The sequence below is a fragment of the Glossina fuscipes genome, unplaced genomic scaffold (assembly GCF_014805625.2).
Source record: "Glossina fuscipes isolate IAEA_lab_2018 unplaced genomic scaffold, Yale_Gfus_2 0, whole genome shotgun sequence".
NCBI classification, from domain to species: Eukaryota; Metazoa; Arthropoda; class Insecta; order Diptera; family Glossinidae; genus Glossina; species Glossina fuscipes.
The window spans coordinates 42,865,695-42,891,870 of NW_023998414.1; the positions used below are offsets into that span (position 1 = coordinate 42,865,695).

A 26,176-nucleotide genomic window follows, 5' to 3' on the forward strand; every position below is an offset into this window, starting at 1 on the left:
CAAAGCTTGAATTTCTGTTACATTTAACAGAGTATATACGGAGTGTATGAGAGAAAGGCAGAAAAAGAGAAAGAGAAATAGGGTGAAGGAGGGGGAGAGGGAGGGAGAGAGACTTTGACTTGTAAAATACAATTTGAACAGCAGCAGCACCGATATGAAATCTATTTACAGTTTCTGATGACTACATTGTTTCTTTTATGTGTGTGTGTGTGTGTGTGTGTGTGTGTGTGTGTGCCTGTGCATTTGTACATTAATATTATATCATATACATATATATATATATATATATATATATATATAAACATACATAAGTACAGACATACTTGCAGTTATAATATGTATTTAAAAGATATGGTTTTTCTTTGTCTTTTAGAGCCCATAATAAATAATGACAAGATCCCTCCCCCTTCCCATCCTTCCACACTTTAAATCCTTTCAACTATATATATGCAATATATTAACACCTTTCTTCTTACTAATGAATCACATTACATGTTATTTATATACGCGTGTGTATGTGTAGAACAAATGAAAATTTATGTGCGGAAAGGATTGAAAATAAATTTTCTCTATGCATATAAATGTGTGTGTGTGTGTGTGTGTGTGTGTGTGTATGGAGGCTGTTTTATATTTTATAATAATAACAAGTAGCTGCTGGATTGCTTAGAAAATTGCATCTATACTGAAAGGATATCCTGTCGTTATTGTTCTCTTATTGCTGCTGTTTACTTGGGTAATACGGGCCTTTCTATGCACGCATGCAAACTGTACTAAATGCTTTGTAGAAATTTGAAATACCTTCAGGAAGAAAACAGACACAATCTTCAACCAAAGATCATAAGAATAATATATATATTATTATATAAGCTGTGTGCGATGAATTTTTCAACTGCAATAAATAAAATGACATATCATGATCGGTATGCAAATTTCTAAATCATATATGAAAGGGAGAAATATGCATTTAATCGGACAAGATGGAAAGAAGAAATTGTGTTTTGTTTCTACATCTGTAGAAGTCTCGTTAAAGGTTTGGATTTTGTATTGAATCAATTTTTACTATAAAATCATTTTTTAACGCTTATGGAGAGCGGACTAGAGCGACGTAGGGACGAATCACGACTATGTTCACCATTTCATTTTATACATTTCGCTATTTGCACTCAACACCTCAAACAAATATTGTATATCAGATTGGATTGGAATTAAAAAAAATATGATTTATAAGTGTGGACGTGTCGTGTCGGTCGATGGAATGTTTCTTTTCTTTTTTTTTTTTTTTCATTGCAGTTTGAGTGCTTCTGTCGCACAAGCTCTTAGATAAACATTTCACAATATATGTATGTTTGTGTGTGTGCGAAAAATTAAAGTTATTTGACTCGTATTACAGGGATCACGTCCATGTTTCAATAAGCGTTTAAAAGATGCTTAGATCACAAGCATTTTCTTAGCATAGTTTTATATAGCACTCACGCGACTTGGATCTTCATTTAGCACATTTTTGGATATCCATTCACATCACACACATTCAAATATTTTTTTAACGAATTTTTAGATAGCATTATAGCATCATTTTTCAGAGTACGCTCTCATTCTTTTAGCAAAGTCTTCAACGATCTTCATATGGCATTTGTTTCTTCTTGGCAAAGCTTTAAATGATCCTCAGATCACAATTTCATTTTTTTATGCGAAGGTTTCTTTAGTAAAGCGTTAAGAGTAGTAAATATTTGGAACAACGTTCGGGTAGTTCACAGCGAAGTTTCAACTTCATCGTCCTATGACAGTTTTTTCCACAACACTTCCCTTTCAACAACATACGATAGAAAAGCAGATTGAGAGAAGAAATCAAATCAACTGAAAATCTTATCTGTGCGGATCTCTGTGACTCGATACGACACGGATATCAAACATGTCGCCACGTCTTTGATGGGGTGGGTTGGCAGCGACGGTGTCGGTCGTTATTATTTTAAAGCAGAGTATAATGTTTGTTTGTACAGTGCGTGTATTAGGTAAATATTATAATTGATTTTTTTTAATTCTGTGAATATATAAAATTCGTATTATTTTAATAGACTTCAATGCACTCGTGCATGCACGTTTTGCGTTGTATTTATGACCCACTTAAGGGCCTAAGATATTGTGAATGATTAAAGTATCAACTGATGACGCCCAGTTTAATTAGTTATGTCATAATATAATTGAAACTTATAACACGCATCAAACTGTATGTGTGACACACCAGAGCACTTTCAATTCTGACATTGACTAAATAATGGAACCGCAATACAAGGGAGGAAGAAGGTGACAAAATTAATATGCTTTTCAAACATTTTATAGGTATATAATGTGCAAGTACATATATGTGTACATATATATATATTTACTCTTTTAGCAGTAGTAACACGCGTATTAAGCTCTCATGTGTCAGAAATGCATAGTAAAACACAAATTAGTGAAGAATTAATTGTAATCATGCACGCATTACGAATTTAAATAGTTCTTAAAAAAAGTAAGGTTAGAAAAAAAAGCAAAAAGGACATTCAACCCACCAAGCTACACATGCCTGGTCTGTTGAGGACTGTTACGATTACGATGTTATTGTATAAGTTGAAACATGATCATGGAATGCGTTTTATGTGTTTTTTCATTTAATCGGATAAATGTCATTATTTTATAATTATCGTTATTGCTGACATATTTCTATGATTTCTATGAGCTTTCCCTCTCTCTTTCTCTCTTTCTCTCTTTCTCTCTTTCTCTGTGCGATAAATGATGTTAGGTGCGTGTATATGGTTTGCGCTTAGCTAGGCATTATTTGCCGTCGTCGTCGTCGTCGTCGGCGGCGGCGGTTATATTGCTTATATTGCGTGTTAATTTCTATTAATATGAACTATCTGTCGTTTGTTTCTTTTCTATTTGAAGTATGATTTGAAGTTAAATTGTTGACTTTATCTATTTATGTTTTATTTTTGTTTTTTTGTTTCTTTGTTGCTTTAAAGAACATTTAATTAAATAATTAACATTCCACACCTTAATTTCAATAAGAATTTATTTCTTAATACTAAAGCATACTTAATTTTCTCCGCATTCAGTCGCGGTGATAAAATATTGAGAATTTTTCTCAACAATTTTTTACTTGATTCGATGGCTTAATCACATGAATTGAATGGACTGAAACTAGCCCCTTTTTACCCCAAAACACTTTCACCCCATACACTAGGCTAAGGTTTCAACGAAATTATTAGAGAGCGAGATTACACAGATTGCATTTTTAATTAATTAAAAATTAAAAAATTATATAATATATATATATATATATATATAAGGTATAAAAACTTCTATTAAGATTTTTGGAAAAAACATTATGTATTATGTACGTATATGAATGTACATAATATGAATGTATTTCCTTTATAACTGCATTAATACACTACAGTAATATCTCAACTGTAAAGTTAGCCTAACACTTATGTATAATACATATGTGCAACTGAAGCAAAATTGCGAGGCAATTCAGCATTAAATTCAAATATGATTTTCTATGTTTGACGAATCTGTACGTTTTTGCAAAAGTATGATTATATTTATATGGTTGCGCTCGAGAGATGGAATTGAAATCAAAACCTTGCTGTATGGCAATTCAGAACCAGGCTTGTTAATCAGTGTATAATGGTCGGTGTGGTAACTGAAACTAAAAAAAAAAAAAAAAAAAATGGGAAAAAAAACATTAAAAATAACATTAGAAACGCAGGCAGATCTTATGAAAGCATAATGATGGAAATAATTAATTTGCCTGTTTATAAAATTTCATTAAGACTAGGGCCTTTTCCTGTCCTGTGTTACAAACATACACACACATACATGTCAAATTCAAGCATATTTATGAATTTTTTCGATTTTTTTTTTTTTTTTTTTTTTTCTTTTTCTCATTTTAGAACAAGCTATGTATTCCCACTCTTTTCCATGCTTTATTTTTATATGTTTTTTGCATCATTTTCATACATTGAATCTAAAAGCTCTTTTTCCTCATTATATGCATCGACTAATACTAAAGTGTATTTTACACATATACGTATGCATGCACATGAACATGTATATACATATATATTTATATATATATATATATATATTTATATATATATTTATATATATATATATATAAATATATATTCATGTACTGCTACTACTGGAAATTTTACATGAAAAGAACGTTAAAGAAAAATTTTTTTGCATTTATAATTCTGTCTGTATGTGTGCATTTGAAAATTCAAACGAAGTGCAATGATTTTCTGTATTTTTTTCTATTTTTTTTTTTTTTTTATAATTCGCCAAAAGATGGAAGTGCACTAATTCGTTCTTTTCACTTGTAACACCCAACATAAGATTCTAAACCGATTTAGCTTGATCTGCCTGTGTGCATATATGCTGCAATCATTGTGAAAATCGCGAAAAATACATGGCTTTAAAACAGCCTGGGCACGGTTAATAGGCAAAAAATGGACATTTTCGAATTATTTTTGCTCTACACGGGAACTGTGAAGTCGTTATAGACCTAAGTATGTCATACATGTCAAGCCGAATTTTAATTCCCCAAATCGGATTAATACGCCTACAATTAACGAGAAAATAATATGCGCGCAATTTCTCTTGAATTGAAAGATACTCAAGGCGAATATAACGTTTCTATTTTTTCTGCCTGCCCCTTTTCGTTTCTCAAATACTGAAAAAGAGGAAGAAAAATAAAACCATGCAAACGGCAGCACACTTAGAATCAAAACGGATGTTTGCCATGAATGGCACTTCTGTTCTGCTGCACATTTAATAAAGCGCAAGTATTTGTCAACATCACCCTCAACATTAACATCAACATCAACATCAGCACATCGTTCGTATATGTTCTCTTCGCCTCATAAGCAAAGAGATCACAAAGTTGGTGAAGAAGAGAGGAATATATTTTATTCCATCCATAATCACTTCTTTGACACAACATTAAATGAAACTTGCCCAGGCTTGGTGGATTGGGATGTGATCTGATAATCCCTTTTGTAATAACATAGGAGGAAACTATTATTTTATACAGAAAATTATTAACAGCTCCAAAATGTATGCTACAAACTTCAACAAAACAGATAAAGAAGAGTTGAAAGAAATTGCATTTCATTATGCATGTGAAAGATTTCGAAGATCAGCCATATAGCGAATGTGACAGCAGAGCTTTTGGAAGTTATCAATAGTGTTTTGTTTGACGGAAATTGACGGCAATGAAATTCTGATAAGATTTGCTTGTATATAATTAATTTTTAAAATCGTCGTACAATGCCTTCATTAACTTTTATGTTCATTATATCGTTGTAATGTTATCGAGTATAGTTCGTTTTTTCCCCACAAGAAGATTTCACATGCGTGTACAATCTCTCCTATCAATACTTACCTCGTTGTCTGGGCTTTTCGAGTATTTGATATTTAATGTTGCTGAATGAGAGATTTGATGAATTGAAAGTAAGAAGTTTTTGAAATGGTTAGCAGTGGGCGATTGAAAGTGGATCATATATGACAATAATACGAAAAAAAAACTCATCGTCCAAATTTGGGGAATGTCCAGGTTGATGGCACCACCAAAAGGAACGCTTTATTTAGATTTGATGGATTAAAATGGTATCGTGCATCGCCAGATGTTTCCAGATAATGGCCACATAATTGGTTCTACATTCGACTGCCAATGCAATTGAACCTCAAATATAAGCTGCAGCGATCGGAATTGATTAATCGAAAAAGCATCATTTTCCATTGCAAAAGTTCGAGGCAATACACAACGTTAGTGACGCAGGAAAAATTAAAATGGCATGATTAGGATACCTCGATGCCTTCACCATCTTACCGTTTGTTTCTTTCTTTAAAGAAGTTCGTTAACTGTTTAAAGGCAACTTAGCAAAAGACCACATAGTGGAGAATTTCTACGGAAAGAATCGTCGATCAACACGATACCTACACCAGGAAGTAGTGCAATTGCTTAATCTTTCGAATAACCAATTCGCATGTACTTTGTCGCAATTTTAAATTATTAAACTTCCAAATGTTAAACGAATTAATTAGATAATCGTCTTTCTCACTTGCCGACAGAGGGTACAAAAATTCGCAAAAATTGAAAAATCGAAACATAGAGCAGGAATCAAGATTCAATTAATGACATGCGATAGAAAATCCGGACTGTAGACTCAAAACTCAGTCACATCGTAGGTTCTTTTTGAATTACATTAAACACAAACGCATTTCTTAATACTTATACACAATATTGCCAAGATATTAGATGAACGTGATAATCCTTAATAAAAAAACAAAGACAGGCTTCTTTCTCCACATTGGATTTCAACAAGCACGTCGGTTTTAATTTGGGAAATCGTTTCGTTCAGCTTACTATTAGTACGTTCAGCATTGCGATCATCGCCTTATTCGTAACATACAAGTGGTATTTTAAAGGTACTAAACAATTATAGGTTGCGGATGGATGTCGTAATGTCGAAATTTTACCTTTCCGAGTGCACAAAGAGGAAAAAATGTATAGCTTACATAAGCTTAGAATAAATCCGGGCAGCACAACATAAAATGTGAATTCGGATGAAGAAAAAAAAAAGAACAGAACGGGATGTCTATGGTGGCCGGACTTTGATCCATCACCCGATTATCATTTGGTCACGAAACACCACAAGAGTTTGCTTTGATTGACTATAATATATTGTTTCTTATTCTCAAAACTAGCATAGATCAAGATCAAAATGGTATATTTCTTATATCCACCATTGCTGGGGTACCTACATGGTGTTTGAATGCAAACTGGAAAAAAAATCCATTCGCTCGATGTACATGACACATCACAGCACATCCGGCCACAATCATATCGATGCACAATTTGACAGCATATTATAGATACAAGCTGGAGACAGCACTGACATTGGTTTCTGCTTAATTTATATAGTTGCACGGCATTGCGAACGAGCCGCTGTGCGAAGAAGAAAAAAATTAAAGATCTGAAATCGCAAGACTTCGATTTCTAGAAATGGGACGGACAATGGAGTACGGCGTTGCAAGCATTTCACACATCTAGTATACCATGTGAGGTCCGCGCAAAGGCAAAAAGTTGCGAATAATTTTCACGTTTTCGCAGCTTACTTATAATAATTTAAAATTGCTTTACGCATTATATTATTATTATAACTTACATATATATATAAAGCGATATTAAGTTTGTTGACAATTTGTGCGAGCATTTATTTAACTTAATAAGTGCCAAAAACGCATTCACATGATTCAGGCTTATATTAGTATCAGGGAATAAATCCTGAATGTAGATTTTATTGGTGAGAACTGTTATCTACATGACTCTTGTTCATATTGTGATTGCTGATCATGATGATGACAACAGACGACGGACAACGGACGACGACAATGATTGGAATAATGATGACGACGATGAAATTCTAAGTGTGTCGTTTAGTTGAATTGCAATTGTTGAGTTGAGGAGAGTAAGAAATTCATTGAATAAGACAGTGAATAAGAAGAAACGTATATTGTTGAATTGACTCAGTTACGTGTTATATCTATTCAAGCAACGATCGCGATCTTGAAAATAATACCAAAAACATTTTAAAAATTGTATCAATTTTAGAAAAAAAAAAAAAAAAAAAAAAAAAAAAAGAAAAGTAAAGTAAAAATATATAAGGAAATCGATTAAAATATTTATCGATCATAAAAATATCATAATGAATGTGGATGAAGTAAGAAAGACTTTGCAACGTTTCGGCTGGGCTGATTATTTGGTTTTTACACTTATGTTGGCCAGTTGTGCTGTGATAGGCATACATTTTGCTTTGAAAATGCGTCGAAAATCAAAAAAAACATCCAACATTAAGGATGCTGAAGATGATTATCTCGTAGGAGGACGTAAAATGAAATTATTTCCCATCACCATGTCGCTAATATCAAGGTATGCCTTTATGGCCAAAAATTACTTTTAAATTACCCTTTAAAAAATAAAAAAATTTATATATATATATATATATGTACACATTTATGTATGGAAAGAAATGGAAAAAAGAGTCAAAAAGGTCATCATCATCATTATCATCTACCTACACGAGTCGCTCGGATAGCGTTTACAATTTAATTTTTCTATTATTATGCAGGTTTTCATCATCGTGATCGTCATCATTATTATCATCATCATTACAGAAATGCATGCATTATTTAAATTCTACATTATTATAAGTATGATGTATGTACGTGCTTATGAGTATATCTTCTACCGGTACATGCCGTACATTCGTACTTGTATTAATTTCAAACTTTTTATGAATTTATTTAATTCTCTCTTTTTCTTCGCATTCTTCTCTAAACGAATTATTCCGGGCATTTGCATTGTATAGCATTTGTCGCGACAGTGGCAAACGTACCTATTTCTTTCTTTACAATTCTATTGTTTATAATTAATAAATTGGTTTGACTTGTAATCTACACATAATTTATGTGATTTAAGTGACAACATTTACACATATAAAATATATATAATATACAAGATATAAAATATATAGAAACAGCAAAAGGATCGGCTCATCGCCGTAGCTGTCGTCTATCTTACCCTAAGTCGAAGTGAAAAGATTATATTTTTTTTTTTTTTTATTTATTTATTTATTTTTTTTTTTTGCATTTTTTATTATTTAATTTAAGGTATCCCATTCTATATATATATATATGTACATGACTTTGAATATTAGAAGAAATTATTTTTCTGTGCAATTTATTTTTTTCAATCCTGAAATCAGTTGGAAAAATTTTTAATATTTATTTGTAAAAACTATATCTATAATGTATATAAAAAAAAAAAAAAAAAAAAAGCCAAAAAAGAAAATAAATAAATAAAAATAATTCGTAATAGTTGGACAATAGGTTCTGCGACATTTGAAAAAAATTCGTCACCAAGTTTCTAAGCAGTAAATACCATACACAATAAACAACAATAACAACAAACGAAAAAGCAGACGACAACAGTATGCAATAAATAAAAATTTTGTAATAAATGTCAAGACCTTTTTAGAGGTATAGACATTTTTCATACGGTACTACGTTGATATAGTTTTTTGCTAGCAATTAAAGTAGAGCGACAAACGGAAGAGAGGCGAAGCAGTTAAATTCATTCAGCCACATCCATTCAATCATTCATTCGTACGTTTTTATCATAAACCAATTATTACGTATCATACATAACTAATGATGTACGTTTTTATATAAAAAAAAAATCTCTCAAGAGTTTTGCATCTTGTTTTTTAAAATTTTTTAGTTTCATTTCCGGCATCACACTCCTAGGCACAACTACCGACGTCTACTTGTATGGCACTCAGTATATGTACACGATAGGATCCCTGCTGATAATGGGCCTTATAATGTACTCCATCTTTCTGCCAGTCTTTCATGAATTGAAACTAATATCAACTTATGAAGTATGAGAACAAATGCTTGCCATTTCTCAGCATTTCTCTACTGCAGGCTGCACCAATAAAGCAACCCTTTCCAACTCCCTATTGCCCTTAATTCCTTCCTATTGCAAATTTCATTTGTTTTATTTTTTTATTTTTTTTTTTTTTTTTATTTAGCTTATTCTCCTTTAAGCCCCTTTCTTTTTTTTTTTTTGTTTTTTTTTGTTTTTGTTCAATTTTAAACAACGCTGGTTCCATGCCTGCCTACTAATGTAGTTACAGTAGTCGTGATTATTTGATCATTTGATTTTAATTGTTTTGTCACTTTTCATTTAGTATCTTGAGGCGCGTTTTGATAAACGCACGCGATTCTTAGGCTCCACTCTGTTCATATTTGGATCGGTGAGTACTGGCTGAATGCTCTATACCACCCATATGCATATGAATTCCAAGGTATTTGTAGATGGCTTGGCTGCCCATAGTCATTTATGTGCCAGCGATAGCTTTTAATCAAGCCACAGGTATTAATATCCATCAAATAACTCCTTTAGTTTGTCTGGTCTGTATATTTTACACATGTGTGGTAAGTTTTACTCACTGCTCCTTTTTTTCTTCTGCTCCCCTTTAATTGTGATAACCATTGAAATTTTACTTTGAAAAAAGGGAGGCTTGAAAGCAGTCGTTTGGACGGACGTTATCCAGACTATCATTATGCTCGGCGCTATGACATTGGTCCTTGTTAAGGGCACCATTGAGATTGGTGGACCAGGAGTTGTTTTTCGTAAAGCCTTAGAAAGTGGCCGCATTGAACCACCCAAGTAGGTTTAAGTTTAGCGATATGGAGACAAAAGATACACCTTATCTAATATTGTCCCGTATGTCGAATTTATATCAGTTTCACGCTGGATTTAACGGAACGTTATACGGCCTACTCTTTGTTCATTGGCGGTATAGCACATTGGCTGAAATCGAACGCCATCAATCAGAATATGATCCAAAGGTACCTGGCCTTGCCAACACTAAAAATGGCCCGCGCCGCAGTTTGGACTTTTATTACGGGCATCGTAATATTTTTACTCATTTGCGGTTACTGTGGTCTCCTAATTTATGCAACCTATTCTGAATGTGATCCCTTACAAACTAAGGTGCGTGATACGTAGGCCCTTCAGATTTTGTAAATTATTCTACTCGTTTTTTTAGTTAACTCAGCACAAAGATCAGCTGTTGCCTTTACTGGTGATGGATACCTTAGGCGATTTTCCTGGTTTACCTGGCCTATTCGTGGCAGGAGTGTTCAGCGCTGCTCTATCATCTTTATCGACTGGTTTGAATTCTATGTCAGCGGTTATTCTGGAGGATTTTTTCAAATCATGGGTCGCAACCCCATTAACAGCGACCCAAACGGCTTATATAATGCGCTCGGTCGTTGTAATATTTGGCGCCATCTGCGTAGCTTTGGTATTTGTTGTCGAAAAGCTGGGAACTGTATTGCAATTAAGTATAACACTATCATCAGTGTCTAACGGTCCATTGCTGGGTATATTCACGGCAGGCGTCATGTTGCCTTGGGTAGAAGAACTGGTACGTTTGCGGTTACATTACGAACATAAACGAAACGAAACCAAACTCTTTTTGAAAAATTTCATTTTTCAAAGGGCATACTGTTCGGTGGCATTACCAGCTTAATATTTATGGTTTGGCTGTGTGTAAACGCCAAATTGAACGAAGCCAAAGGCTTTAAAATCGATATTCGGAAGCCGTCTTCAATAGCCGGTTGCAATTACACGTTTTCCGATTTTACCGCTTTAAGTCTGGTTGCAGATAATTCCACTGAAACTGTAAAAGAAGTTAGGTGAGTAGCAGCTGAAGGTCGACTCATAATAGAGCGAGGAAAAACTTCATGGCGGGCTTCTTTAAACTATACAATAAGCTTTTGTCATTCGCTTGGTAAAAGCGTTATGCCTGCACCCTATATAGCTTTTAAGATTTCCGCAAGGGGCGAATTTTAGACGATCAAAATACTAATCTGCATGCAATGTTACGCGTCTCTAATGCCATTTATTGAGTAGAATGCACATAGCTTTTCTCTTTGCTGCATGCAACCTTATTAATTGAGAGAATTGAAAAATGATGATGAAACATTTCAATCTTAGTCCATCAGGTTTCCATATTTACAACATCTCGTTTCTGTACTACACAATGCTTGGTGCTCTGATTACTATAACTATTGCTTCAATTGCAAGTTTTTGCCTGGGATTCAATAAAGTTGAGCATGTAGAGCCTAAACTGCTGTCGCCGTTTGTGAGGCGCTGGCTGGATCGACGCAAAGAAAGGAAACGCGCAATTCATCTGTCGAAGTATACGAAACCGAGATGTGTAAAAGTTCAGGTGAAGCAAACCGAGACGAAAGCTTAAAATGTTTGCAGTCAATCATAACCACAATACCTATGCAATAGAATTGAAGGTGAAGCAAGCGATTATTGTTAATTAATTTCTTGTTTTGTTTGTTTTCTTTAAATATAAATAAAATAAGTTATTAGAAATAAAAAAGCGGTGAACAAAACACATAAATTACACGTAAATTATTGAAATAAATAAGTAAAATGTGCAATGTTTTCATTCACTTCTATTGTAATCCATTCAAAAAAAAAAAAAAAAAAAAATAAATTCAAAAAAAAAAAAGACAAACGCGTAAACAAAAATGTATTTTCTGCTCTAAAGCTTAAGACATTTTCATCTTTTATCTTTTATCTTTTATTATAAATGCATTACGCTTTTCACTTAGCTACTCTCTCTCTGTCTTTATGTCGTCGACATTTCGCATTTTTACGATATTTTTATTAGTTACGGGTATTGAAGTACTGTTTTCACTTTATACAGGCGAACCATAAAAAATTTTTACTTTTTTACTTAAGTAAATATACGTATCTGTAAATAACAGTTGTTACAGTTTTGCATTGGTGCGAATAAAGTGATCATAAAATGTCAAAAAAAAAAAAAATGCAGAAAATAAGTGCGAAAACGTGTGCTGCTGAGCTGACTCTAAATATTTTACGCACACATAACCCCTAATGCAGCTCCACTTTTTTGTGGAGAGTGGGATTGACTACCTGGTAACGTATTGTAACAATTTGATATGTATTAACAAACACTACACGGTAACGGTAAGGTAAACATTAGCTTAACTTACAGTATACCAGTAGATGATGCAAAGACGCCGACAGGGGGCGGCGGATTTTTTAAAAAAAAAAAAAAAAAAAAAAAAAAAAAAAGCACAAAATGAAAATTGGGCTTAAGGCAATCATTAGTTTTGTTGACAGTTCAAAGAAATTATGAAAAGAACGAGAAGGAACGAATGCATCTTCACCTGCGCCTTCCTTTCAAAATTTAATTCCATTGTAATTTTTTCGGACAATATTCGCACCCACCATCACTTTCTTTAGCAAGAGCACGACGTAATTAAAATTCATGCAAATTTTGTAATACGTTGTTTTTCTAATTTTAGTAATTTTTGTTATAATGTATATATATATATATGTGTGTGTGCGTGTGTATATATACATGTGTGCTGTTATAAATATAATAATAGTTTTTGTTATACGGTTGGATAAGTTACAGTTGTGATTTCATGACATGCACACACATGCACATCCTCAAACATTTCGTATGTGTAGTCATTTCATCCGAAAAAATGTACTCATTGTTCTAAGCTTATGTTAGAGGGAAAGAGAAACGGCTCTTACGGGCATATTGTTTGTCCTTTGTGTAGATAATTTTTGTCCATTGTTTGTTAATTTATAAAATTAAAAAAGAAAAAAAAATAACAAAACGACAAAACGTCTAAACATTGCCTTTGGGATGACTGTCGCTGCTAGTCATCTAACATTTCCATCAACAGCATTGTTGGTCATTAATGAGATTTTCAAACAGAGAACTCATATAAAAAAAAAAAAAATTATATTCAGTTGGAGTAGACTTTTTTATACCTATTATTAGTCTCTGTACAGTATATAATTGCAAGATTGAGCAAAAATTAAATCCCTCCCTGTGCATGGCACTTTGCATCATAACCAATATATTCATTCTTCTTTATGATCATATTTTCTTTAAACTTCTTACAATATTTCACTTTTCTCTCTCGCTCCAAGACGCATTTTAGGATTTGGGAAGTGCGTGCGTCCCATAATCATATACATTTAGGAGCCGATAAGCCCATATATAATATAGTTTTGATCAAGTTTAGCCATTGTCTTTGCCACTCCATCATATAATTTATCTATCTGTCTATCCAACTGTTAGTCTGACTGTTTCTCGCGGGTAAGCACATCCCGTAGGCGGTGAATGAATTATTCTTACTTCGTGTACAATTGGAAACCGTTGAATTACAGCTTCACTGCAAGAACTCACTCTGCGATGTATTTATCTGTTTACCTGGCCCTCTCTATGTTCGTCTATCTATCTGTCTATATGTCTATCTATTAACCATTCTGTCCTTTCGTCTGTCTATCTTTCCATTTTTCTATTCATCTATCCCTTCGTCCATCTATCTGTCTAGCTATCCGTCTGCCGATCTACCCCTATGTCCATCTTACTGCAATTTTATCACTCTTTCGTCTAGAAACATTAAATGCTTTTTTTTTTTTTTGCTGTTTGTTCGATCAATTCAGTGCAGCTGCGTGAACACTGTGCATTTCGCCTTATAAAATTATTTAAAATTGTGAAGCAGTTAAAATGAGATATATAAACTCCACGCACTTTCCGCAAGTCTCTCGAAGGTCAACATCAGTTTATCAACCTTCTTCGTTAGCGATGAGAGGGTCTGCTACGAAAATTTCGAAACGGAGGTGAATTTATTTATATATATATATCTATATATATATATATATATATATTTATGGCAAACTTATGTCACTTTCGTACGTGTATATGTAAATGGAGAAACCAAGATTAAAATAAATTGTAATTGTAATGTGTGCGTTTGTAACACATAGAAGTATTCACCCGCCTGCGTGACCGCAGCTTGACCTCACCTCAGAAGAAGTGTGATGCTATTCCTAAGAGCAAGGCCGCAAATAGACAAATCGTCCACTTAATACACTTTAACATAATTATTTCCCAAGGGGATGGCTTAAGTTTAAACTAGAGAAATAGGTGCCACACGCCCACAATTCACACATCCTACAATTTTCATATATCGGCTGGCGATGCTTGGATATCGCAGATACGCTACAAGGCGAATATAACTTTCTTGCTTGTCTTTTTCAGTTTTAATCACATGAATTTTTTGTGTTTTGCTCATGTATACGAAAAAATTCTTTTGGTCTTTCAACAAAACTTGTAAATATTATAAGTTCACAAAACCCTTTTGAGCATTTATTGCATTTCGAAGTTGAAAAGAGTATAAAAAAGGAAAGAAAAAAAGAAAGTTTTCTCTTCTGCATTACTATACATAATTTTCTTTTTTATTTCGTGTAACTTGTGTTTTTTAAGAAAAAACGAGAAAGATCCTTAAAACAAAATGCAAATACAAAAGTTTTTCTTTTTATGAAACAAATATATATAAAAAAATGTGGATGTGCGTGAGTTGAGCTCATACTCTTTGACACACTTAAAGCAAAAAATCCATTTTGAAAACCACAATACAAACTTTAGGTTTTGTTTGTCCTCAATCAAACATACAAATATATACTCACTTATATTATACACCCTCATAAACGCACACATACATACATACATAAATACACAAATATACGAATATACAAATGTAGAAGCAGCCCCAAAATGTTGGCCATCTATCACCGACCACCCAACCGAACCGGAATTTCTTAAGAGCTTTTTCTCCAAGTGGCAATACATCTTACAATGACCACCAAATGTTTCTTCATATTATGGTCTCTTCATATACTCGTTACAACACCAGCAACAACACCAGCAAAAACTAGATGAATTTTTTCTATTTCTATTTCTGTTGTTGCTGTTTTTTTACTCTCGAGTACTTTATTTGAGTTGTTCTAACACTTGTTGTTGTAGTATTTCTTGTTTTCTAGCCTTTTTTTTTGTTTTTTTTTTTTTTTTTTTTTGGTTTCAGATGAAGTGTTCTTTTTGCACTTTTGGCCATTTTCTGTTTGTTTAGAACAAAAAATAAAAGATTAAGCAAAAAACAGATATGGGGTTCGGGGCAGAAAACGAATTTATGCTTTTTTTATTTTCAAATTTTTTTTTTTATACTTAACAGGATGGAAACCAAACAACATACATTCGACTGAAAATCGAACAAAACATTTTTCACTTATAGAAATTTAGAAATTAATTGAAATCGAATTTCGGAATATTATTGTATTTGTTTTTTTTTTTTTTTTTTTTTTTGATTTGAATTTATACTGCAGTTAGTCGACTCACGACTCACGACTCACGACTCTTGATATAAAATTTTGGCTTTAGAGTTCTTATAAATTTCTTTCGCTTAACTTTTCATAAACAGTAATTCCTTAGGACATCGTCAACATTTTCAACATTATGATCATCCATCCATCTGAATATTTTTTTGGAAAGTTTCTCACAAAGTTTTCAAGTTCTTTTAAAATCGTTTTTAAGTCATCCCTTCCTTTTTCTCTTCTCTTTCTTTCTCTTTCTTTCTCTCTCTTGAACGTCTTTGAAGACAAATATAAAATACAAAATGCAAAATGCAAAAAAAAGGGAAAAAAAAGTATGAAGGAAAAAAGAAATATCTTACAATTTTAATTCTGGACTTTTAATTGTTGCTATATATATATATATATATATATATATATATATATATCTATTGTGGACGTAGCTATCAATGTACATGGCCTTGCATGTGTTTGTGTCGTTGCTACAGTCTTGCGAAATTTTCTAAATTCTGAAAGTATTTTTCTCCATTCGTTTGTGTGTACATGTGTGTGTGTGTGTGTGTATGTTTATGTGTGTGTGTGTGGGTATGTGCGTTCGGCTTGTTCGTTCAAAAGTTTCAGGTGTCTTTAGTGGTGTTCTAATTACTAACAAACTTAATTTCTTTTTTGTCTTGCTATTTCGAAGAGATTTGTTGTACGGAGAAAGTTGATCTTAGTAAGAAATATTTTTTATTTTTTTTTTTTTTTATTCTTTTGTAAGTAGTATAGTAACAAGAGCAAAAAAAAAAAATATATATATACATATATACAAAGTGTATTCTTTGCGGCTGCTTTAGTGATGGTGATTAAAATACTCCTAAAATGTTAATGTTTGTTATGGCATTTCATTGCTGGAGATTCTTTGGCAGCGACAGAGAATCATGTTTTTAAGTTGTTTATAGCTTAAGGCCAAAATAATGACCACATGTGTATAAATTTAAGGTTTTGTCTAAGACAGTTTAACAAGAAGTTAGTGGTTACTATTCTCGACTTTTAAAAATTTATAGCCAGCCAAGAATATGGAAAGTTTTTCAAAATATTTTATACACATTTTTATACTCATTCACCAAAGCGAGCATATTCGATCTGGCGAACACTCTGAAATGCACGCATGATTACCTATTTAATCTTTAGCGAAGCATACGCGTTCTTCGTCTCCTCCCAAACATATCTGCTCAAATTACGAAAATTAATAATAAATTTCACTGCTCCTCGTAGCGGAAGATTTCATCATTTTGCATTCACCAAAAATAAATTAATTTCTCGAAATTTCGAATGTAAAGAGAACGAAAAGATTGAATGGAAATGATTTAGATGGAAATTCTTACATATAAAAATGTACTCCTTCAAGTGGTTAAAAAATTTTGTTTTTTAATTTTTTGCTAGAACAAAAACGGCGCTGTTGACGCTTGACCTGATCTTCTTAAACATGAAGCCAATGATTACACCTTAGCAACATACCAAATATTTCCTGAAGGTATCACTCAAAATCAAAAATATATATAAATATATATTTTTTTTTTCTTTTTTTTCAATTCGCTTAGAAATCGAACATAACACCGATAAGTTTTAATTTAGCGAGAAAGTTCGGCGACGCTCACCTATGCCTTCAACAATTTTTGTATTTGAATAAAAAACATCTCCGTATCAAGTGCAAGATGCGACTAAGTCAACTGCTGGGGAAAAAAACTCGACTTGTAAAGAGTATTTTCAGTTTACAAAATGTGATTCGGAATATATGCGATACACGCTTTGGTCGACAGTTCGCACAGCGTCGGTCTAACTTGCCAGCAAATACCGTAGCTGAAAGGTCTTAAAATATTGCAGAGGTGCACTTATAATATGTAAATATTTTCAAGGTCAGATTGAATGCATTGAAGTCAACTACGCCCCCACATCTTCAACACTAATACTAAGCAGGTAAGAGCTCGATCGGCTGAGTACGAGATTCACTTTATACCATTGATTGAGTTCTTGTCTAAACACTCTTGCAAACGATGTCATATCATAGCAAGTCAGGCGGAATGTTGAAAAAGCTACATATATTCACCTCTTGGGCTTACTCCTGCTTGCGATCTTTTGCCAGAATGATGACTCTACAGCTATCCGCTGTCGTCATATTTACTTTTCGGTCTTCTTTTGTTCACGAAGCAAACTCTCTTTTTGCAAGCATATGTCTTTTCTCACGCTGCTTAAGAGTACATACACTATACTATACTGATGAAAACGAAGCGGAGTGCACTCTTTGTTCTACGAACATTTCGCATCGCTATTAATCATAATAGACCGACCCCCACCGACCCCCACCGACTAAGGTGACACATTTAGGTTCAATAATAAGCAGTAGTAGCAAACAGTTAATGGAAGGACACATGAAGGCTCGGACTTTTTACATAAAAATAAGTGAAATCTGGTGTGTTGCTAGGAACCTTTTACTCTTGACTTAGGCTTATAGTGGTTGATAAATAAATTGTGCTAAACACAAAGGAGATTAAGTTTAGAGAATCGAATTACATCAGAAATGACTGAGCTCAGCTCATCAAATTTAATCGGACTTTTCTCTCTCTCAGTTTGTGTTTTTTCTTCTAATTCTCCCGTTTTGACAAACATTTATATGGCAAGTGATGCACCCGTTTACTAAACAACTAATTTATGTCCTTAAAATTATATTTCACGCTTCTCAACGTGCTTCAAATTACAGAACAAGAAAGAGTTAAAGGGGACCGAATTGGGCGCGCGTTTAGCGAAATGGCTCTTCTCGAACAAGAGGTTTGCTTATGATCTCTTGCAGAAAACTCTTCTTCCACTGCTTCTGCAAGAACATCTTGGTATGGGCAACATTATCGACATTCTTTATTGACAAGTTGATGAGCGTCGCTTTGTTACGCTCGATTTCCAGAAACGGTTGACTGTCTAGATGTACCGCTAGATGTACGGGAGCTTAATTTCGGCTCTTTGGTATTTCGTAATACGCTCGCATATCATTGTCGGTTACTATGCTGTCCAAATAATCAAAGGATTTGCCGTCATATTCGTCTAAAATCAATGGGACTTCATCAACACTTTTCCGACCTATAATCATCCCGCCGAGCTCAGCACAAAATAGCGAAAACAATTTTAAGATCAAAGACTTGATTTCAACTTTTAACAATGCCCCAATTTTTATTTTATAGAACATTTGATTATAACGCTTGTGGTTTGTTGGTCAACAAGTGTTGGCAATTAATATATACCGATGTGAATTAAGTTCTATAGTAGCCAGAGTTGTATTTTAAGGTAGGTTACACCTTCTCAGTGACATTTTGGCATTCTAAATCAAGCAGTCGATAATAGCTCGCGATAGCCGAACCCGCACTAGCCGGATATGGAAGTCTTCCTTCTTTCGTTCGCATGGCAGTTTCTGTGCCTGCACACGTTTGAAATAACCATACTATTCCATATGGAAATAGTGTTGCTATGTGCGAGCATTCGCTGGTTGTAAGCAGTGTTCAGCTTGAGCATTCCTTTAATCAGGCCATCATCCAAAATGTGATATTAACGTCAAATATTTTGTTCCCATATATTTATTACCTACAACTTCCTGCTCTTCGGGGCACGCATGTAAAATATTTAATATATATATATTAGAGCTTAAATTTGCGGTTTCAACGATCGCTGTCAAACCTTGAAGTTATCGCGAGGTAACATTTATTTGTACATAATAACGAAGATTGCTCTATTGACACGACTAATTGCACGAAAAACTCATCTAATATTTGAAAACACTCGCGCACGCCGCGAGCACTGTGAGCACTGTGAGCGGCTACTCTATCATCTTTTACGATTCCTCTATTCTGACATAGTATTCGGGGAAGTATTCATTACATTATTGAATACGGTATGCATTTCCAGTGAAATACAAGCTTATTTCGTCTACCCTTATGGCATCCCTTCTATCGCTATTTTACCTCGTGCAAAACATAACTGGAGCATATTTGTGTATTTGTTTGTCCATCTACCATAGGAATCACAAGTGTAATTCCGGTATCCGTTTTATGTTGTAATGGGCGCACCACAAAAATTTTTCGTCACCAGGTGTCAAAATACCGCACAAAACATGAAAGGAAAAATTGTAACAAAACGACAAAAACAAGGTGATATGTTTACTAAAATAAACAAAACGTCACAACGTAACTGCCTAACTAACTAAAACAACACTACATACATATCACACATGCATCCAAATTTTACTCTAAATGCTTTACCTGATAGCAGTGCAGGGTGGAGAACGTTGAGTACAAAAAAAAAAAAAAAAAAGAAAAAAAAAATAAACCCAGTCAAAATGTCAGAACGGAAATAACCGCCAAACGGATGCCAACAAACGAAGCAAATGATTCATTTCCGATGATGAGTCTGCGGATGCCGAACACAATACGTCGACAACATATATATGTTTAGTGTGGAGTGGTAGACCAAGCCGTTCATTGCTTCACTTCAACGTGCATTTCTCTATATAATAAGCCTGCTGCTGATATTCTTTGAATGTAAAATCAAACACCAGGCGCGATTTCACTCAAACAGGTCGTAATTCATGATTGTATGTTACGAGTGGACACATACGGACTATTCTATGTGTTTCGTTCTCGGTGTGTCCTTCGTTGTTGATAATGATGATGATGATGAAAATTTTTGCAAATATTATTATACTGAATCGGAGTGACATGCTCCATATTGATAACGCAACTTGCTAAGCCGGTGGCAAGCTGTTTGACTGTGTGAAGGAAAGTCTTCTTCGGGGAAAAATACGGTCACTGTTGTGTTTTGATTTGACGTAGAGTTGTTAATGGTGGACAAAAAACAGGCGACAGTAAATATCTCCTCATACTATTTTCGTCAACTGTACCAATATTGTCGATGACATGGATATCGAATAAATTTTCAAACAAAAATTAGGTAAGCTAATGTTGTCGTAACGTTTACAACAGCCATAATAATAAAAATAATAATAGTAATAATAATAATAATAATAACAATAATAATAAGCATAAGACGCCTAATGTTAATGTGCTATCGAAAAGAACCAAGTTCTGAATTAATCTAATCATAAAAGCTGAATAAAACTTGAATGTGGCGTAGTTACCTTGCAAGTAAATGCAGAACAATTAAATATTGAAAATTTTGCACATGATCGAAAGAAATGAACACGCGAAATGTGCAAACAATAAATATGACCCTAGCAGGCTCGCAATGATGCAAAGACGCGGTGATATTACCAACGCTGCGTCTAAACCGATTCCCTTGGCAATTCCCATATATATATGAAACGATTATGTAAGAAGAAAAGAAAATAAATAAATACCCAAAACAGAAATCGAAAATATCGAAAATATACTCGTTACGCACGATATAGAAGATTGTAATACTCAGACGGAGAGATTTTAGGCAGACCTGCTTTTTAGTGAAGCGATCGAATGAGAATCATTGTCTGAGTTGTTTTATACTTGTCCGTTTCTTTCTTAATATATCCGTACGTGTTCATGATATTTGGTATGTTTGAAATATTCAACGTACAACGGAAGTGCTTTGGCCCAAGGACGAATCCTATTGAAAACAGATCAAATCATTTTTGTAATAACTTTTCCTACGATGCCTTATATTGAATACATATACCTTAATATATTGAAAATGTCTGGACAAAAATCGCTAAGTAATGGCATTTCGTCGTATTTAATTGAGGTATAAAATTTGCATCGGATTGGGCAATCTTTTAAACTCCTTCAATCCAATTCTTTCTAAGAGCAGAGTAAGCCGTCATATGAGAAGAAAAAAAGCCTAAGATTGAATATTTATGACGGTGATCCGCAATAGGAAGTTCGCAAAAAAATTGCTGGTAGTACATTTTGATCGCATGATTTGTTAGTATTGGTGGGTATCACATTCGCTCTTAGCGCTCTTTGATAAGAAAATGAATTCTGCTAAGCTTAGATTGCGTGTGTTCACATTCTCGCTTGAGAGCTTCGATGGAACGAATGCCTCTAAAAGTCAACGCACGGCAACGAAAATAAATGAATCCATATTCGAATCAACGAATGGACTCACTGCAGTTACACCCAAGGAAAAGTCTAGAAGAACACGTCATTCCCAAGTATTTTCATCAAATTTTAGATTTTGCCCAGATAATGTATCAAGAAATAAAATGTAATAGCTAGGGAGGGGAATAAGAAGACTCGTCTGTGATAAGCTTCTTCCCAGACTCTTCGTTCCACAGGGCTGGGGAAGCAAAAACGAGCAGGGCAGATATCCGACGATTTGTGTTGTGGGAAGGAAACGCGACCCGATCGAAGACAATGAACTGCATGGACCTCAGTACTTTTTGATAAGAACAAAAAATGCGATTCAAAAGCGGAATTTCCTGTTTAACGAACTCGAGAAACGTGACAAAGAAATAAAACTGTTGATGACGCGCAGATGAATCCGTTTGGCTAGCATGGAGTTCGGGGAGACATCTTACAAAGGCTGCAATTCTCAAGCAATTCTCTTTTCGAAAATTATGTAAAAAATTCTTTAAGAGGATATTAGAGGAAATGCATAATATTTTTACTTTCACTCTTATTGCACAAGACTGCGATAACATGTGACATTGAATGGCGAGACAAATTGCAATCATTGCACTACATTATAGATGTATATATATATATATATATATGTATATATGTATATATATATATATTCGCTTACATATGTATATGAGTTTATGTATGAATATTTGAAGAACTACACCTCCGCTCCTTTTCTATTGCATTGCAAAGCGACATATGGGTGATTTAAAGCCTTTCTCTAACTTGGTTTTTTTCCGCTTTCAAATAAAACACACAGATAACTGTAACCGATACCGATACTTGCGGTGGTGTTCGAAAGGGCTTCCTTCCATCTTTGACCCATGGAAATATAAATATATCGCATTTTCTGTTACTTTCCGTTTCATTCGTTCATTTTTGTTTTATTGTTTTTCTTCTTTTTTCCGAATTTTATGTGTTGTCAACTTTTTTTCATCAGTCGCACTCATTTGTGTCCCGCATAAATCAATTGCACTTGTCATCAACTCAATTAATTTTTGGCAAACAAAGTGCAGTAAATCAATTGCTTTGGCACTTGAATGTGTAACAACATACGCTCCATGGTTCAGAAGGCGAACTTATGCGAAGGGAAGAGGTCAGAGAGCTGTATAGAACGACTCTGGCTTATGTTATGGGTCTTTTTCCTTTTTTTTTCGATTCTCCTTTAAAATTGTGTTACAAATTTTTTTTTTTTTTTTTTTTTTTTTTTGTTCTCCTTTTTTTATCTTTTCAATGTAGAACCTCTACTTTCAATGTTACAATTTTTTATGAAAAGGGGTTTGAACCTTTATCACGGTCATACATGCAAAATAGCCAAAAACATGCAAAGCCGACAAAATTGGTGTGATATGAGCACAACGGGCATAGATATCACATCACATCAAATAGGTTTAAAACAAATGTACGGTTATGTGGATTACATTTGATTTCGTGTTGAGACAGTGCCGGCATTATTATTTTGATTTTTTTTATTTTTTTATTTTTTTATTTATTTTGCTTCTTTCTCAGATATCGAAGTATGAGAGAGATTATTGTACCGAGTTCAGCTAATAAAAATAGAATTTTTTTTTTTTTTTTTTTTTTTAAATAACTAAAGCTTTGAACGTTTTTATATTATAGTTTTTTAATTGAAAATTATGCAAACATTTTTTTTTTTTTTTGTATTTTTAAAGAGATAGAGGGAGAGAAAAAACACAAGAGCATTTATTAAAGTGAGAGGAAACAATTACTATCTGATTATCTTGCTGTGTCGACAGTATACCGGGATCACAATTCCATTAATAAAGTTCTGATAAATTGGAACTTTGCTAACCTGACATTATGACAGTTTCCAAGCTGAATTCTTGATGGTCTGCACTTTTCCCGCATTCACGAACTCTCCTTACAAAGTTTGTAGCTTTGTTATTTCATGGACGATTCGATTAGAGATGCTTTAAAGCGGTCAGATATCGAATATGATGGCAATCGAAAAACTAAAGAATAAAAAGAAAAATAAAAACGAAACGGATAGAATTAATCGCCTTTAAAAGAATTGAGTTGAATTTGAAAGCATGTAACTAACGCGTGTGCCTTTCACGCTACGACGTTCGTCTCTTTTAAACTCTAACTCGATTTGAAAATCAAGAAAATTTATTTTTGGTGTTAGCGTTTGACCGCAGCTTTTAGTTTAATTTAGTTTTTATTATGTTGACTCCAAAACAACTGACTTCAGGGACTACTTGTGTGTATCACTTCACTGCTCCGCACCGCCCAAGCCGTCCGTCTTCGCATATCCGTTGCTTAGCCACTTTAACGTCGCGTGTCAAAAGTAGTATTGTGATCTGAATGGTTTACGAAAACTAAACTATGTGTATATGTATATATGCATGTATATAGACATAGATAGATAGATATAAAGGCAAAAACGAAAAACATTTTTGTAAAACTCTCATAAAAATGCTTTGTGTGGTTATACGGTATTTTTTATTGTGCAAATAAACTGAAAACTTTTCTTTTTCGCTGCTTTAAGTTTTCGCAAAAAACTTTGAAAAGACGAGACTTTCTATATTATTTACTTAGATTAAAAGATTCATGTGAAGAATGAAAAAATGTTTACTCTTAAAATTTCTCTGCTTATTTTCTGTTTTTTTTTTTTTTCTTTTTTTTTCCGTTTTCTTTTTCTCTTTTTAGACCATTTAATGATTGAAGCATTTTAAACTCAAATATCGTTCATCACTTTATGATCATAAAGTGTGATGTGAAACGGTCGTGATAAACTTGACGACGATACTGACGCAACTTGCCGCATCTTTTTTTTTTTTTTTGGTTTTTGGAATTTTTAAATTTATGCCGGAAAAAAAAAAAGTTTTGTTCCTAATTTGGTTCATCTTTCATCTTTGATCCTTCGAAATCCTTTCATATCGTTACAATTTCTTTTATATAAAAATAAATGCGAAGCGATTTTTTTACTGCATATAGAGCAATGAAAATGTTAAAATTCATAATACATTTTTTCTTTCACAAATGAAGCTGTGGTAGCGTTTCTTCCTCTTGATTTCCTTCATCATTCACAAACATTTGAAAAATACGCCATCGATTTGATAATTTTTGTATCATATTCGAATATTTAAGCGATTAAAATATTCAAGTCTTCGTTGACGAGGAGGAAAAAAATAAAGGCAAAATACATTTAATTCAAAATATATGATAAATGAAAAACTAAAATTATAGAGAAACGCATTCAGATTATGTTGTTACTTTCTGTTGCTTCTTTGGCTCACATAGGCGTTAGGTTATTAGCATACATGTATGTTTGTATACATACAATGTAAGTAATGTATGTTGAGAAGCGTCCATTTGAATCGATTAAATGATGTGTAATCGTCTTAGATGCACTCGAATGAATTTTGTCTTCCAATACATTCAAATAAGGAGAAGAGCAACGGCAGTGATTGTCTCAGTGGCACACAAACAAACACAAACTCAAGGCAGGGCTAGCATATATTTGAAAATTGACCTCAAACTTTATGAGTTAGATGTTAACAGACAAACGCACGTGCATAACAACTCGAACCGACAGGCTTTCAATGCCTTTTAATATTATTTTAGAAACATAAGAAAATGAAGAAGAAGAAGAAGAATTAGATGAACTAGTTTGTAAGTAAGTGATCAACTTTATAATAACAGAGAAAATCAGTAGAAAATGGGGACCAACTCTATCAAATACTAATACAATGAAAACGTGTACATGAAAGTGAACAAAAGCTTGTATGCTTGATTGTGCCGAAAACTTCAATTTACAATTAATTCAGGCGTGAATAATAAACCACAAGAAAACAAACTCTTACCCAATCACAACAGTGATTATACTTACACACTTGCACTTACACACTCACTTACATACTTGAGTTCTTTATAAGTGATAACGTTTTATGTAATAAACTACGGAAAAAGTTCGTGGCAATACGCAAATTTACGGTCATCCAACTTTGGCTTACTCGTTTTTGCTCTTCATTCGCGCCTTCTCGGGATATCAATACAAAAAGGATGAATGGAATGCTAACGAGATATATGTATAGTTTTAAATAATTCGCATAAAGCTGGACATAATAAAACATCTTGACGTTTGAGTACCGTTTACGCTAAAAGTGAAAAATTTAATGCGAACCGAATTTCCATCAACAAGACGACAATAGATAGTGTAAAGGGGATCACGTACGATAGC

General features: G+C 33.5%; 1 protein-coding gene across 1 annotated transcript; it reads left to right on the top strand.

Moving 5' to 3' along the window:
• The first annotated feature begins 7,685 nt into the window (after positions 1 to 7,685).
• On the top strand, positions 7,686 to 12,033 carry LOC119644618 (sodium-coupled monocarboxylate transporter 1). Its single transcript, XM_038044244.1, has 9 exons — positions 7,686 to 7,981; positions 9,332 to 9,491; positions 9,804 to 9,869; positions 9,931 to 10,050; positions 10,131 to 10,285; positions 10,363 to 10,612; positions 10,668 to 11,048; positions 11,123 to 11,319; positions 11,621 to 12,033. Exons 1-9 carry the CDS (start codon positions 7,758 to 7,760, stop codon positions 11,880 to 11,882), a joined length of 1,815 nt encoding a protein of 604 aa, XP_037900172.1. The 5' UTR covers positions 7,686 to 7,757; the 3' UTR covers positions 11,883 to 12,033.
• Positions 12,034 to 26,176: the final 14,143 nt, after the last annotated feature.